Source organism: Pseudomyrmex gracilis, unplaced genomic scaffold, assembly GCF_002006095.1.
Source record: "Pseudomyrmex gracilis isolate BER0280 unplaced genomic scaffold, ASM200609v1 scaffold_88, whole genome shotgun sequence".
NCBI classification, from domain to species: Eukaryota; Metazoa; Arthropoda; class Insecta; order Hymenoptera; family Formicidae; genus Pseudomyrmex; species Pseudomyrmex gracilis.
Window position 1 is genome coordinate 364,468 of NW_018020672.1, and position 17,990 is coordinate 382,457.

The window sequence follows — 17,990 nt, forward strand, 5'->3', positions numbered from 1 at the left end:
AAATTCGATTAAGTAGGAGAAATAGAAGAAACAAGACGGGAGATTAGATTATTATAGAACATTTCGCGTTGAAAACTTCGAACAAATAGCAATGTATCTTCAGATGAACGAGATAACTCTTTCTGTTCTAGACGGAAATTCATTTCTTCCGTAGAGTAAAATTTCAAATCCCTCCACCCCAAGACAAAATCAATCGTCGAATAATTATCGTTTTTTTTTTGCGATTTTTATTACGTTTTTCATCTAGCCAAAAAAAATCTCTAATTATTATGAAAAAGAAACAAGAAGAAAGAAAAAGAAAGTGCAAGGTGTAGGAAATAGGGGAAGAGAGAGGAGAGGAGAAGAAAAGGAGAGCAGCATGAGAACAGTGTGAAAATTGTGTGTCTGTTTTGGTCCCGTTTCGCATAGCGGGTAGCCGCGAAACAACGCTTTCGAAATGAAACGATGACGGACAAGACAAACCAGGTCCCAGCGCATTATCCGCGTTAATAAGTGAGCTTTTTCCGCAATGAGCGTTTGAACGGTCGAGGACAGAGATAGGCTCGATCGACGTTTCTCTTGTGCAAACTTAATTTAAACATCTCTCGTTTATAACAATAATTAACGCATTATAAACTAAATCTAAGAATCGGTGTGTATAAAAGTGTAAAATAAGTTTTTTTTACAAGACACGAAAGTAAAACAGAGATCACACACTACTTTTTTTCCGGTGATCGGTTATAGTCTTGCGTGACGAACATCTTTGAGTTCGTTCTTTTGTTGAAAATTCAATTTCGGAAACAGTTTCATAATTGTTTTGGTTTCGCACAGAATTAATTTGTAGAGCTAATTGGCTTTGTTTTCGATTGAGAGTCCTTGCAAATATATTATTTTGCACTATAATGCGCAAAATTTGCGTGTCACATATCTGATGTTCAAGGGATGAAAGTCGCTCAAGCTCGTCTTGTTAAAACCTCGACAAACACACGTCGGTTGTGTGATTTACGCTATTGGCAAAACACACCGTTGTGTCGATGCGTCGGGAGAGATGTGAACATCTTCGGGACAAATATGCGTAATATCGCGTTGGAAAGAATAAACGCGAGACTGCAAGTTACAGACGGCAAAACACATTGTGCTCCGGAAAGAACTGAAACCACGTCGACAGAGATTCAGATGTTTGTTTTTTTTTTTTTTTTGTCTTGCTTCAGAGATCTAAGGTCGATTGTGCGACGATTTCGCAAATTATACTTCGCAAATTCGGTTCTTTTCGGGACATTCTGCTGCTAACTTCGGCGCACCAGGATTTTTTGTTCGCGCGTGCAAAAATAAGATCCCTTTTGTTCGTCGATTAGTTTCGGAATTCGGATTTACGATAATATGAAAAAGCAATATAATTTGAGGAAAACAATAGCGGCGTTATACTCCGATCACAATCCGTATTATTTTCTGTATACAGAGACAAATCCCGAATTATACGTTATATAACTGTACAGAGATATTCGAATGTGTGTGTATGTGTGTGTGTGTATGTGTGTGTAGCAATAATTAAACTCCCAACCGGAACAAACAAGCCTGGTGAACTCGTCGCCGAATGGGAAGTCGTTGGCAAATAATTAATTTCCCATTTGATCGATCGATTTAATTAAATCCTATTCTCCCACGCGCGGCCACGCAATCCTCTCGCGCGCGTGGTCGCGATACTTTCCATATAAAAAATCATCAAAACCCCCCTCCCTCCCTCTTTCCCTCGAAAGTGGAAACATAGCCGCTTTTTTTGTACCCGTGCGCCATGTACAAGTTTTATATATATATATATATATATATGTATATGTTATATACACTAGTAATATAATAATCCTATGTATAACCTACGGACGTTAAAGCGGATAAGATCACTTTGCATTCTTCATCTAATCGTTTTCTGCATCACTCCCCGGTGAGAGTTTGCGCCGGCCCTTAAAGCACACGCGCGCTTAAAAAAAAAAAAAAAAAAAAATCAATTTGCTTACCACGGTCCAATTTAATATTTCATTGATGCGCGCGAAAATCAACGATTTCGTTAATAATAACGAAACGCGATAACGAAGAAAAGGAATGTACGTCTGTGCGATCTAACGATTTTCGATATATCGGTACATCGCAGTTTTAAAACGTGCGCGATTATAAGCGCGTGATCCCGCCGAGTCTCTCTTGTACTTCATCGATTCTTCGCTTCTTCGTTTTATTCATTAAAGCGACAGTCACGTAAGTCACGTTTCTGTGGCACTTGAGTCGCTCTTATGTGGAACAAATACATAAAAACTGATAATGAGAATCGATCGAAACCGCCTTCAATTCAAGAATATATATCAGAGACATGAATAATTAGTTTTTCTAATTAGAAAAGAAAGAGAGAGAACGGATTTTACCTTCTTCGTTATATATATATATGTGTGTGTACATATATATATGCGCCGAACTTTAAGAGCCAGCTCGATGCACCTCCGGGCCGAGTCCTTGTCCGCACACGCGTTTCTTGTATACACACACACGTCTCTTTTATGTCCGTCCGCGCTCCTCACGAGGTATACAGAGATATAAGGTGGAGTTTCTGTGTGTGTGTGTGTGTGTGTGTGTGTCGAATGTACATTTAATTATTAAGAAAACAGTTATTCAGGCACGCAAATTGGGCAGGGGAGCAGCGCGCAGCCAGTGGAAGAAGCCGCGCGTACCTCAAGAGTTCCTTTCCTTTGTTTTGGAGAGAATCAACCGATCGGCTGTGTTCGATCGCTCAAGAGAGCGCGAATATCAGTTTTTTTTTTTTTTTTTTGTGATATTCTCAAGTCCCAATTGTCCTGGAGTTTCGATTGTTCACTTGTGAGAGAAACTTCGATCCCATAAACAAATACTTTTATATCATTATCGGAGAATGAAGAAAAGATCGAAAGAATCAAAAGGAGTCGTCGAACGGAGTAGCGATTAAACAGTAAGCAATTGAATAAACAAATAAGAGGGAGATAATCTATCTGTACGTAAAATGTAGATGCTTAAGAAAATGGGAACAAAAATGGATATTCATCTGTGATAACCCGCGTTGAGGAAGAGCGGGTGATATTATAGTTCGAGCGGACGCGCTTCAATTTTCTCAATTCAAGTTTAACTCGCAATCGTAATCCCCGTTATCCTTAATTGGTTTTACGAATAGAATTGTCTAACGTTCTCTCTGCTCTCTAAGGAAAGGACTCGAAGGTATGCGCGGGACGCAAGAAGGCCCTTTACGAGTTTCGCACGAAAGACAGACACGGCCGTATCCGATTTAAATTTCTTCGGTCTCATCACAGAACTCTCATTTAGAGCAGTATATAATCTCTTTTTTTTTTTTTTTTTTTTGCGATCTACGTAATAATAACAACTCCATTATATACGAGTTAAAATGTAATAATCCTTCTCGGATGTGTGGTCCATATGTAAACGAGCGCCACGACGTGAATCGTGAACTTAAAAACCGTTCGCACAAAGTTCGGACACGAAAGAGTCTCTACCTTCGAAGTCATGTTTTTGAAATGTGTTTAGTTATACAAGGAGTATAAGTCAAGCTTCTCGACTACGCTTCGCGTTTTTGAATTCAGAAAACAGCTGCTAAGAAGGATTGCGCTTCGAGATATAACTCCAAGAAAATTTGAAATATATTCTCACGCTAAATGAACTAATTAATATACTGAATCTGTGTGGCGCCTGCGGAATCCGCTGTGTGTGTGTGTGTGCACAGCGCGATTGAACACAGCCTCCGATTTCGAGAGACGAACTGTTCTTCTCTCGAACGATCCGTCAGCTATTTTTTTCCTCGATATCTATATTTGTGTTATTTTATTTATTTTTTTTTTTTTCAAGAGAAGGACAAAACCGCGAATAAATTCACACAACGATTCACCGCGATCATATGACGATTGGATGCAACTTATCTTTGTTTTAACGGTGAACCACTTATGTATATGTGTGTCACATGACGTAAACGAGTAAACACCGCTCTGAACGGGAGTTTTCACATTCGTTTGTGCGAAGAGCACTCTTCCGGTCGACCGTATGTATGTATGTATGTGTGTGTGTGTGTGTGTATGTGTATTTGTGTGACCGTATAGTGCGACCTATACCCCAGGCAGTACTGTATCGATTATATAATATTACTATATTATATTATTTCGTCGGTGATGAAACCGACGGTCGCGCAAAGCACACGGCCACGGTCTGCGATCACGCGGAAACCTTTCGGGCGCTTCGGAAGGGACGTGTTGTTGTTTTTGTTTCCTTGTTCTTTTAATACGAGTGCTGCGGCTGCAGAGACGAGACTCAGCTATGCGCTGACGTATCCGAGCCTTGACTGTTGCCTAACCCGCCCATGCCGGCTTGCGAAGTGAGCCTGGTTGCCGACTGCGAGGTCGTCGCGGTCACCGAGGCGGAGTGACTGAGGCCGTGATGCCTGCCGGTTTCCGGCACCAGGTGCGGCGTGCGGCTGGAGACGGGCGGCAGGACCGGGCTGACCGGCCACGGGTGCAGGGACATGGTGCTGGGCGCGCTGGGCACGCTGCGCGAGTGGGGCAGCAGGGGAGAATTGGAGAGACTGGCGAGGGGGTGGTGAGCGGCGGCGGCGGCGCTGCCGCCGGAGATGCTCAGGCTTGTGCCCGACGCGACCGCGCCTCCTCCTCCGCCGCCGCTGCCGCCGCCGGAAGCCACCGCCATCGCCACCGCGGTGTCCGGGTGCAGGAAGTTACGCCGTTGCTCCATCCGCTCCGCGTGCTGGGCCAGGCAGCGGGTCAGCTCCTCGGGCAGCAGCTCAAGCTGGCCCTGCAGCGAGCTCAGTTTCTCTCCTAGGCCGACCAGACGCTCCTCAAGACTCACCAGACGTTCCTCCATCGCGTCGTGCCGCGTGTTCATGTCCGAGACGATCTCGTAAACGGTATTCTGCGTCTGTTCAAACGAATTACACAGACAGTGACATTAGTTACAGCGTTGCTAATGTTTGTGCGTTTTTTTTTTTTTTTTTCAAAGCGATGTAAGAAAAAACAACAACAGAAACGGCGATTTCTAATCGCAACTAAATCGGAACTAAATCTTTTCTCATTAAAGAGAAATAATTGAAAAGAAACTTTCTCTTACTTCTTAAAAAAAAATAATCAATTCTAAAAGAAACTCGGTCTGTTTAAATATCAAGAACTTTTAATTGTAATCCCACTTGGTCTTTTTTAACTTTTCGGATCCGCTGTGTTGAAATATTTTTTACGTCGCAAGTAGGAGAGAGATGATTGTTTTCGTTAGACATCGATCCTCACCTTGGCCATGTCCGTTATGGTATTGGCGTTGTCCATCAATTTGCGCTGATCCATTTTTACCTTTCTGAGTCTGAAATTTCGGGTTCGCCATGTGTGTGAGACAGAAGTGTTTACGACGCGCCGCGTCGAGCGCGCGATCGCAAGAGTAAGTATCAACTTACGCGTATATAGCTAATAGGAATTTTCGCTGATGGGTCCGCACACGTCCGGGATTGACGCGTTTCACCAAGCGTGTGTGCTTGTAAATCAGCCATGTTTCCCGCAACACGTTTGCCGCGGCGTTCTTCAACTGCAACAAAACAAGGAAGTTGCCATTCCATTTAAGTGTCGATCCCCGAACTTTTCAACGTACGATCAACAACACCGTTAAAAATATTTGCAAGCTTTTTCTTTTTCTTTTTTTCATGTGAAAAAAAAAAAAAAAACTACCAACGTCTTGTTTCTCAGCGTTATTTGTACAAAATCACGACGTAAATTACACGTCTTCGAAGCAAGATATGTGTCCAGAATTATCACATGTACACACATTTGCTAAGCCAATATTATACTTAAAGTAAGCATAACACGTCGCAGCATTAATTACGTAACTCTCGTTAGCTGTGATAATATCCTGCGTCATGATCAATTAAGCCCTTCAAGATCCCGAGGACGTACAATTTGTCTCGAGGAATGATTAATATATATCCTCAGCTGGAGAAGAGCCTGGATTATATCCGTCAACATATTTTGGGTATTACAAATATATTACAAGAAAATATTTTAAGATCAGTTTTTGATCACTTTTAAATAACGCTATATGCACACACACACACACACACACATACAAACACACTTGTACGTTTTTCGCCGAAGAACGCGCGATCTTTGCGCGTCTCGCGCGTGAATTTTGCACGAATGAGGAAAAAAAAAAATATGTTTCGAAAGGGTTGACATTTGTTTTGTCGCCGCTGATGGGATTAGATCGATTCCACTTATGCAATGACGTGAAAAAAGCGATATGCATCCGAGGGTTAAAGCGGCGTAAAAAGACTCGTCGATACGGTCACGTGTATAGCTCCTACGTTTACCACTCCTTGATATTTGCAAGCTTTATAAATAACGCTGGCTAATAATTATTTCAGTAGCTGTGTAGTTGAAGGCTTCGATCCAGAGAGAAGCGACCTTATGCAACGCTCTCTCTCTCTCTCTCTTTCTCGCCGTCGAGCGGGACATTTGACAACAATTTAAATTCTCGCGTTTCGAATGAAATAATCTACGCGGTCCTTTATTAATTAATTTGAATTTGCAAAATAATTGCGAAAATGCGTTCCGCACACATTCCTCTCTCGCGTTTCCGTATTTCGAAACACACACACACACACACACATGCAACAAATCAAACGGACAAACTTTCGAATAAAATTTATCTCTTCGTGAAGAAAGGGTTGTGGGAATCGCTACAATGACTCTTTATGTATAGCGTAAGCATCGGTAGACGATCGATTCTGGTTTGTGGAATTTACACGAGTTAACACAAAAAGCATCTTTGTACGAGAAATACATAATGGCGCGTATTTTCGTCTGTCTTTTTTACATACGTATTTTAACGCGTGTGTTTAATATCACCATAAATAAATTGTCTCTCTTTCTCTCTTTCTCTCTCTCTCTCTCTCTGTCTTTTGAATCTCATAACCAGTGCAAACAAAGTTTTTGTTTCAGATTTATTGTCAAACTTAAATTGTCGCAGAACACACGCGCGCGTTTTAAGTTTTAAATGCTACATTTTAAAGTTCTTCTAAAAAATCCAAGATTTTTTTTCTTCATTACAGACTTCTTAATTCGAAAGTTTCAGTTGGCGAAATCGTTTGATTTTTCGAGTCGAACCTCAGAACCGAGGAAACACAAAAAATTTTTAAACGGTCGCTCTCTTTGCATACGTAGTGTGTGTTTCGGAAAATGTCAATTTTCGAACAACATCGTTGTGGGGGAAAAAAAACGCAGCGAGGTGTTTCTAGCCAGGCGCATAATATTATCGCTCCGCAATTTACTTTGAGGCTTCTTTTTCTTTGAAAGTTCGTCGAGATCGAATCGATTGATGTCGTAGTCCGCGCGTTCGTGATAGAGTCCGCAACAATGACATATTAGCCGACTTTCTTGTTCCATGTCTTCGGACGGACGATATATAACAACAACACGCTTTTTCATTCTCCGCTCCGGAATTTTTTGTGTTTGCAAGTTTTTCTCATTTTTTTTTTTTTTTTTTTTTCACATCTACAATTTCTCTTCTTTAACGTCTTGTTGAGTTTTGAAACGCGATATTTCGACTTCGTTGAAAGTATCGCGGTATATCAAAGTTAAAAAATTGAGACCCGACAGTGAAGTCCGATTTGCGTAAAGGTCAAAAGCGACTTCGTCAACCGACTTCCATGCAGCCTGCTTATTTCCGAAGCTACCTTACTCGCAGTGGGATACCTTCTTATTACGTGGCTCAGCTCGGAAAATTACGTCGCGCTATATACACAGAGAGAAAGAGAGAGAGAGAGAGAGAGAGTTGATATTCATCATGCTCTCATTACGTGTTTAATTCGTTTTCCTGATTCTTGCGGGATAACGTCGGCGAGAGTAATTTCAAAACTTACCCCGCAGCAATTATGTTCGCACAGTTACTATCATTTTCTTTTGTTAAATAAATAATCGCGCGCGTGTGTGTATAAAATCCCTTTTTATAAGCTCGAACTTTTAGTTTTTTATGCCGCAATTTCTGACAATATCGCGCGAACAGGAATTTATCTCAAATTGCATGTACTCGTTACAGCAAAAATTATTTTCCTCGTCTTGTAATATAGTATTACGTGAGACCGCACTTTGCTTGTAAACAATAGAACTATTTACGAATAACGAGTCTCTCACCCTTTTCGTTAGTTGTGTGTCCATCATGAAGTTGTGCACGTGCTTCTCCGCCCGTGTAAGTTCGAGTTTCCTGGAAACGACTGCCACCAGTAAAGCAGTGCACCCGGCTCCCTGAAAATTTGAAAAACTGCAATCGCGGGTTTCTCTTTCGCAGCCAAACTATTGGATGTTAAAATACACGAGTTCCTTTTTTTTTTTTTTTTTTTTTTTTTCAAAACGATCTCAAGGAGACTAGGGGAAAGAGAGAAAGAAAAATGTCATAAATAAAAAGGAACGCCGGGAGACGAGGGTAAATGATAACTCGGAAACTGTTGTGAATCGCGGAGCCCGACTTCCTGCAACAATCTTGCCAAGCGGAAGTTTTAGCGAGAAATTAGTTCACATCGCTGGAACTCAGCCGTATTGGTTAAAGCTCGGCGCGATGGGGTTGCGAATTTAATGGATTAACAGAGAAACGGTGGATGGCTGGTGGACGAAAGCGGGAGCGAAGGGACGAAAGGAGACAGAGAGGTGATAACATTAAGGAACGAAGCCTCCCCGGGGGAGTGAGTGGACTTGGCGTTTATCGTGTCTCTCCCGTGTTGCCTTTACTTATAAACGGTCACCGCGTATATAATCGTAAAATCGTTCGAACGCGGCGATACAAATCACGACGGCAAGGCAATTCGTGACAAGCAAACGCGGCGCAGCTTCGAATCGATCGATCGATCAATTGCGACGTTCCCGCTCGCTCATTACGATTGCTGTACTACACGACGACTAAAGCTTTGATCAGCACGAACGTTTAACACGAGGGCGCATTCGAGTTACATGTGTGTTCGCGCAGAAATTCCCATTCCGCGACGTACAATACAAATTGCAAAACCGCGCAACTTTCAATACTAAAGTTAATTTCACAACGCGCGGCAAAATTATTATCCGAAAATTATTATCGAAATATATCGAGTTTATAGAATACGGTCTATAAAAGCAGCGACTGTTACTTTTTTTCTTCCGAGGTGTTTTTTTTTGTTTTTTTTTTTCGGTGAATTGTGTAATCTCTCGAGGGGAAAGAACTCGCACAAAGTGATAAGAATTTCCGCGACTTTATGTCACAGTTTACGTTCTTACCATCATTCCAGTGGAGACGGCTATACCTCGACCGCAATATGTGTTAGGTACAAGGTCGCCGAAACCGACGCTCAGGAACGTGATGGCGATGAGCCACATGGCGTTTAGGAGATTTGCGTGTTCCTCGTCGTGGAACCTGTTTGCGGCGAAGCGACAAATGTATTATTCCGACAATACATGAACGCCAAAATGAACGCGACTTCGAGGTTTCGGTTTGTTAAACTCTACCGCGCTTTAGTGATGTTCCTATTCTAGACTGTTCCTATCTAGATTGTAGAATATTTAAACAAAGGTCTCTCTCTCTTACATAGAGAAGAGAAATAAAGGAGTTTATTACTCTCGTACAGGCAGAAGAGAAATAAAATTTATAATTTTAATACTAATGCAAATTAATTCTAATAATTGTACAGAATATGCGATAGAAGTCCCGACCAATGCTCGATTAATGTTTGATTGTTCCTAATACCGCTCGATACCAGATATCCGTAAAATTGATCATTTGACGGACGCCAACAAATGGTTATTCGCGATCGAAATAGAATTCCATCAAGTGAATTATTTTCATCGCGCAACATCGATTACACGAATGATTATGCACCGTGCAAATCGCGTTATATCGTGAAAATTTACAATGCGTGCGGACGCATACTAAATAAAATATTCGCTCGAAATTTCCCGACAACTTCCGGTACCGTAATCCCGGGCGCAAAACACCGAGGAGGCCGGTCTCGAATGTTGCGCGTGTGGGCGTGCGTGCGTGCGCGTGTGTGTGTGTATTTGCATGCAAAAAACAAAATTATCGGGTTGATTTTTTAATTCCAAATATAGATGCAAATACGTGACCGCAAATTCAATAACTTTCAATTGCGCGCGTTAACGAATAATAATCAAATATTGTTATTCGTTATATACTGTTGTCATAATATAATGATTCGCGATTTTGGAGATGGAGCAAATAAGAATGTAAAAAGTGAAACAAAACGTACATATTCTCGCATGTTGTTTTGTTTTTGTTTACATATAAAACGTGATAACGAGGCGACGAGAGAATTGTAAGACGCTCGAATCATCGGAAGAAATAAAAAAAAAAACGTTACGTTTCCTTTTTCAGAGAGATAACAATCTCTGGCGCGCAATCGGCCGTCATTGTCGAAGTTTAAAAATCGCTCGCGGGCGAGGACTTCCAGACGGGATGCTCGCAGTCGAAGAAAATCAACATTCGAGAGTGATAAATAGTTCAGTTAAAGCTGAAGAGGAAGAAAAAGCTGCCGTCTATTAAGGGAAAAAGAAAGACTGAAACGCAGCTTGTATCGAGAGAATCCTCTTCTTTCACAAGCGCGGCGCCTTAATATCGCCCGGACCAAGATTGATTATTTCTGAAATCACTATTTACGCGCGAAGGGGTGCGACGGCCGTTTACGAATTTAATTATCAGCCTGTCCGGGATCCACTAAATCCCGCAGTCATCCGATGGCGACCCAAATCGGGATTCCGCCGCGCAGGAGAATAGCGAAGGATTTATGATTACGACGGCGATAGCGCGACGGATGGACGCGCCATTAAATCGTAAATCAATCATCTCGCGGAACACACGCAAATGAGTCGCGTCCGTCGAACTGTATATGATTTCGACGTGCGCGTGTCACACTGCTTCTCTTCTTGTCTTCTTGGATAATGGATAGCGCGGATATAAAACGAAATCGCTGTTGCTGCACTTATGTAACGCGCGGCGAACGCGGAAAAGATTGCGAACGCTACGATTTCTGTTGCCAAGAAACCGTCGGAACTATCTTCTCTTCGGTCACGGATACAAATAAAAAACAAACTAAAACGAAAGCTATACGATCGTAATTCAACGATAAATATGTAATATCAGAAGAAATCGAGATGTTTGCCTTACCTCTCGCACTGTCGCAGTGTCCACGAGGCGATGATCCACAGTGAGACCATAAAGACCAGCAACACCGTGCCGGGGCAGATGGTCATCAGGGTTTTGAGAACGAACCTGGTGTTGAAGTTGATGCGATTCAAGGCCCCTATGCTCCGCGACGACGCGTCCGTGAAGAGCTTCGAGTGCAGCAGCATCACCCGACAGATGAGGTAGAGCCTGAAGAACATCGGCAGCGAGAGGGTGACGTCGTACGGCACCCACTGGGAGCCGATGTTGCCGTTCTTGTTCGCCAGCTTGGTCGTCCACAGGAAGTAATACTCGCCTGGGATCGGATGGATCGCGCAGATCAACAGCTCGAGCGCGATTTGCGCCATACGCTGCCAGGTCATCGCGATCCGCCAGTCGTCCGCGCAGTTATCGATCATGAACAACTGTCGTCCGAAACATACACACACGTATATACACACACATATATAGAGAAATCCCAATGGATACTTAATCACGAAGATAACGAGATTAACGCTCTCACTTGAAACGCGTATCTGCTGATATTGTCAGCGTTAATAACTATATAAAGCTCTTCAACGTGCCACATACCGCATGTATGGGAATACATTACTTGAGTAATACTGTTCGAAAATTCAATCCGCATATTCAAGCACTTCGTAGCGAGCTACGCGCGACCTATTCGATATGATATTTTCCTTACGCGAAGTTCGCGAACGCTCATACATATTATATATATATATATATATATATAAGTTCAATATTGCCAAGTGTTCTTAATATTCGCACATATTTCTTATTTCGTAGTTTTTATTCGTTCTTTTTATTTTTTTAAATTTTTTAATTCATAAACTATCAATTTTTAATTCAATTCCGTCTCCCGGTGTCAAAAGAGAGTTAATTATCATTTTAATTGCCCGGACTTTTGTATTGAAGCTATATATATATATACATATATATATCTGTATTATAATATTTATACATCGGAAAAATATCCGTTTACTGAACCGTATCAATTCATTGCGCCCGAATATCGAGAGCGAATAATAATAGACGAATAATTTCATTATGCCGCGAGCGATCTCATACGCGGACTCTGTTCAAAGCACGTTTTTTATGTACGTACGCGTTCGATTCGTGCCAATCGCGCGTGACATCGGCGCGACACAATCGCGCGGGGCCAAATAAGCTCTACACGATATTCCCGATATGAGAGGGCGCTTTTTGAGCGTTTCGATTAACGTGAAATTCAGTCGCTTCTCTCTCTCTCTCTCTCTCTCTCTCTCTCTCTTTCTCTCTCTCTGTAACTTAATTAAAATGCGCTGCAACATACGCCCGTTGTTTGGTTCATTTTGTACGCGCGCGAAACATCACGATCGGGTTGTAACTGCACACGTGCCGCCGCTATATTTTACACACAGCAACAAATCATCTTTTATAATCCAGCAACAATCCCTAACCGAATTTGACAACAAATCTCTCGCTCTTGTTTTGCAACATCGATTCATGAATCTTTGATTTCACAGAGGAAAGCTTCGATTGATAGCACAGACTTCTTATATCTCGCCGCGAGACATTTAATGTCACGTAAATCGTCTTCTTTCATATCTCCTGGAGAAATACAAAACACACATGTTTAAACTCGAATCCTCATGGTGTCACAATTCCGCGAATTTATCTCGAGTATGTTCTCTCTCTCTCTCTCTCTGTAAATTGACGTAATACCGCACATTCTTGTTGCGACACATCGAGATTCCGTCGATCATTAGAACACTCGCGGGTGTCATAAATCATCCCTCAAGTTTTTCGCTTCTGAATAACTGGAAAAGAATGAAAGATATCTCTCCGGCGAATTTAAATCTCACCGTTCTTTTCTCACGACGGAGTTGTTCTATTCCGAAAATCCGGATGGAATATACGACACATTTATCACGACAAGATATACACCTTTTACATAGACCTTAACCACGCGATATCCCGACCGTGATACATCGCGGATATTTTGCAGCTCGTATTTCTCGAATGCGCCGCGAAAGATGCGATCCGTCCCCATATCCGGAAGCGGTGGGGGAAGAGGAAGCTTTTGAATAGATTAGTATAATGCAGTGGGAGTCCATTTACGCGAAAGAATAATCCGGAAGAGACAGCTCGGGAAGGAGAAAAAAGAAAGGGGAAAAATGTGCGGGGGGAGGAAAAATGCGCATTGGAAAAAAACCAAAGAAGTGAGGGAGAAAAATGTACACACGCGAGATATCGGCGGGTTAAGGATGACGGCAAAAATCTAGCGCGCAGGATGCGGCGCGCCATAGACGTGCATTATGTCGAGGTACCAAAGGTAAAACACCAACAGCGCGCAACCAGCGGTGGTTCATTCAGTCAATGATTTATGGATCATCATGAATTTACAACGGGGATTAGAAACCTCTCTCCCGCTCAACCTTTATATAGCTAACCTTGATATAAACACCCGAGGTAGATCCGTGAGATCCGTGCCATGCAGTTGCGATATCCCGTGGCGATCAAGGACCCATTGAGATTACGGGACTATGGAGCTTACGACAAATTTGTAATTCGATACTACGGAAGATTAAACCGTAACGTAACGAGATGAGAGAGTAAGAGGAGATAGAAAGAGAGAGAGAGAGAGAGAGAGAGAGAGAGAGAGAGAGAGAGAGAGAGAGAGAGAGAGANAGAGAGAGAGAGAGAGAGAGAGAGAGAGAGAGAGAGAGAGAGAGAATTATAGAAAGACGATAACAAATCTAGACGAGTGACACATATCGATCAGGACTGAGCTGGGCGTGGAAAGTCTCTTTGAGATGCTTTGAATCAGGTAGGTCTCGCATGTAAATCTGCGCATGCAAATCGTTGATAAACGACAATCAACAGGTGCCGAAAGGTCAGCAAGCCATTAGGCTCCAAGCCAGCCATTGTTAGCCGCAAGATTGCGTGAGCCAGCTTGGAATAGCTTGGGTTGGTCATCACGTCGAACCGTTCCTACATCATACTTATCCAATGATAAGCGCTAATAGTTTCGCAGAAACGAGCTTTAAAGTCTAAAAAAAAACCTTCGATAATTCCGGAACCGTAATTACAGAAACCGCGCGCTAAAGTGACAGACGTGACGAATTATAGTCGGAATGTTTTCTCCAGACGTTAAACTCGTTATAGTTTTTTTAATTCAATGCGTGATTATTCACTGTGTTCGTTGTTTTTTAATAAGTTACGATTAATAAAAACGCGTTATTTAAATGTTCCTTTTTTGATTAAAAAAAAATTGACTGTAATTTCAGAGAAAAATTTATTATTACAACAAATTTTACAACGTTTTATGATAATTCGCGGAAAAAAACCTTCTGTTTTTAAAGAGAAAAAAACCTGTTATTTTTGCGAGAAAAAGGATACGCTTTCGATGCATTTGCGAGTGTGAAATTTTTTACAATTCGAGTTTCCGAGCGACCTCCTGTTCGTGAGAAAAAAAAAACGAGGAGCAAAACCGCAAGGTTTGCGAAGCTGCCATCTCGTTTTCAACGATGCCGCTCGCCGCGGTTGATTTCCGTGGATGCAAAGATGCGGCAATATCGCGCGGGAGGTATTCCCGATGTATATCGCGTGACGAAATTGCATGGCGCGACGACTGTCGAGGATCTGACGAGAACAGTTTTCCGCCACATTGAATCAGGATTATCCGTTTCGGGATATATACGTGGGAAATGTTGGCAGCTATTGCCGTTTTCTTTTTCACCTCCTCCCGGGTCTGATCGGCTTCGACAGTCTGCCATTAGCAGACGACGGTGCCGCGAAGGAAAGGGGGAAAGCTAATCCGCCCATGTAAAATTAATTCGCGCCATTTCCGTTAAGTGAAATTAAGGCGAAACATTGAAGCGCAAATACAGTGTCTCGAATGCAATTAAGACGAGGGAAAAGTATAACACTTTTACACAAAATGTACAAAATAGGAAAACGAGAATTTGATGTTGAAGAGTTTGAGAAAACGAGAATACGATGTCGAAACCAGATGTTGTGCGACAAAACAAAAAAGAAGGCTAACATGTTGAAAACTTGCAAATTGACAAAAAACAATTCGCAGTAAAATCTTTTTACAAAACGATTGTTTGAAATATCGTTCGTTGCGCGGAGAGAAAGAGACAGAGAGGGAGGGTAACTTCCGCGATGGACTCAAACATCTACTTTGTGTTGTGATTCCGGGATTGACTTTGTCTTTATACAAATCCCGTTCAAAACTCCCGGAGAAATCGGATAGCAAAGTTACACGCCGCTTCTTCGCGGATCACACGGTATGTATACTGTGAACGTATGTATGTACAATATGGAGGAAGGGGGAGGACTTGAAAGACGGTCTTACGGTCAATATTTGAGTTGACGCTTAAACGTTCGGATCTCTCGTCTAAGCTTTGCACGGAGCTTTGAGACGAAGCTCGTTTTGCAGTCGACCATTGGTATCTCATTAAATCGGGAGCCCCCGGCATGCTGGAAGGAAGGAAGCGAGAAGAAGTTAAACCTCCTTTGCCCTCTCTCTCGCGAAGATATTATGCGCGATGAACACTTGAACGGTGAAGACATATTATACTGTGAAACACAATGAACAATGCAGCTGCTCGCAGCCCCAACTGTTTCCCTTTGATGCTATTATCATACACAAGATCATTAAATAGATTAGTAGGAAATTCTCAATTAGAACATGCATATATATATATCTCTCGTCTCGTTGCGAAATTGCAGCAAGATTATGTTCGACCAAGAAAAATTCCTATTTGGCGAGACGATCGTTTGAATAAATTTTCTTCATTGCGCTCGCCTACTCGCTCGTTTATTCATTATATTTTCGCGTATTAATATTTCATCATTTGTAAACGCTCGCAACTTCCCGGCTGAAAGTTTTATTGCAAATATTCGAAATTACTCGAGAATAATTTTGCAGCGCGACGCGCCGGCTCTTTCTCTAAACTCCGACGGAGAGAGAGAGAGAGAGAGAGAGAGAGAGAGAGAGAGAGAAGTTTATTGCGTATTTATTTGCTCCCGCGTAAAATATAATTATTACTCATTTGTAGTTGTCTACATTTTGAAGATTTAAACTCGGTGAAACTCCGAGAACACATACAGTTCCGCGACATAAATAAATGACTGGTTGATGACGGCGGCGCATTGTGTGTGCGTCGGGATAGATAAAATTTGATCGCGCGCTACGTAATTGGCCTTTTATTAGAGGCGCATTAACGCGTCTCGTGCGCACACGACGGTGTGTGTACACGTATATACGTTCGCGCAAGTGCATGTACGTGTGCGTGTACCTACATAATACGCACGACGTTCGTATCTGCTGCGAAAATCGTTCGCGCCGCGTTTCACAATAACGTTTTCGATTGCCGTTGTCGGACGAGATCGTGAGAAATCACAATGACGGCCGTTAAAGTTCCGCGATCCATTCGGGCGTAATGTCGCGCTCGGTCTGATCGAAGAGACACGATCGAAATGCAAAACTGATTCATCGCTCCGACGATAAAATACGTTTCCGCGTTTTAAAGTTCGATTTTCTATTTTTACGGTTATATTTCGCGCTTGTAAAACACATTTGTGCGCGTAATAAAAAAAAAAAAAATTCGCGGCGATTATCAACTCATCGTCGTCGCAAATGCGTCTCGCTTTTTTTGATATTTTATTTGCTTTGTATTATTTTTTTTTTTTAAGTATATATACATACACGTGGGCGCGGAGACACGTACCTGAACTTCTAAGGCATGGTAAGCAAATATGAGGCCAAGCAGTATCACAGTAGACACAGAGATCAGGGTTTTCAGTGCTGTCGAGTAAAACGAGGCCTGAAACAGAACACACACACATACACACATTCCGTGCGTGTAATTACATAATATACATTTAAAATAACAAACGATATACAGTGAACTATGCAACGTAATCAGCTTAGTTTATTTTATTATTAGTGAACCGATCGAAAGGTTTTTTGTCTAGTATAATTCAGGAAAAGTTTTAAAATGATTATACTACATCTTTATGTTATTTTTTGTATTTATAACGAAATTTTATTTTCTTTTATCTTCTTGCCAGAAAAAGAGTGTGTAAATAATCAGAATCAATTCTATCGATCTTGATTGTTGCCTCTTTTCCGCGACGTTGATTGGACGTTTCGGTGACGTTTCTCGGATAATGTGTTTCTCGATTCATGTCATACTGTCGTACGTGTACTAGCTGTCATAATATATTATAATATATAATAATATAATAATAATAATAATATATTTTAAATAATATATATTATACATATAATTTATTATATATTTATAATGTTATACTTTATATTATATAATATATATATTATATACATACTACCGCGCGGCCTTGGCGGGGTCACTGACCGCGGGCGCGCGGCCTTGGGGGGGCATTGACCTCGGGCGCGCGGCCTTGGCGGGGCATTGACCTCGGCCGCGCGGCCTTGGGGGGGGGAAGGGTCACTGACCTCGGGCGCGCGGCCTTGGTGGGGGGGGGGTCAATGACCTCGGTCGCGTGACTGCAGTAGAGTCAGTGACCTCGGCCGCGCAACCGCGGCGGTGTTACTGACTTCGGTCACGTGATTACGGTATATATATATATATATATATATATATATATATATATATATATATATATATATATATATATATATATATATATATATACACATATATGCGTATGTGTGTGTATTATATAAAAATATAGAATATTACATATAATATATATAATATTCTCTTTTTTACCCTTTTCCTTCTCACATGTTGTTTTTCCACTTCTCT

At 41.8% G+C, this 17,990-nt stretch overlaps 1 protein-coding gene across 1 annotated transcript in view; it reads right to left on the minus strand.

The window, feature by feature from the left end:
• Window positions 1-4,308: 4,308 nt before the first annotated feature.
• LOC109855408 (small conductance calcium-activated potassium channel protein) overlaps window positions 4,309-17,990 on the minus strand; it is a 74,684-nt gene continuing 61,002 nt past the window's right edge. Inside the window, exons 6-12 of the mRNA XM_020429636.1 lie at window positions 16,920-17,021; window positions 11,188-11,609; window positions 9,288-9,423; window positions 8,178-8,288; window positions 5,450-5,577; window positions 5,289-5,358; window positions 4,309-4,926 (exon numbers count right to left, since the gene is read on the minus strand). Coding sequence (XP_020285225.1) covers window positions 4,309-4,926; window positions 5,289-5,358; window positions 5,450-5,577; window positions 8,178-8,288; window positions 9,288-9,423; window positions 11,188-11,609; window positions 16,920-17,021 — 1,587 coding nt within the window. The remainder of the gene's footprint in view (window positions 4,927-5,288; window positions 5,359-5,449; window positions 5,578-8,177; window positions 8,289-9,287; window positions 9,424-11,187; window positions 11,610-16,919; window positions 17,022-17,990) is intronic.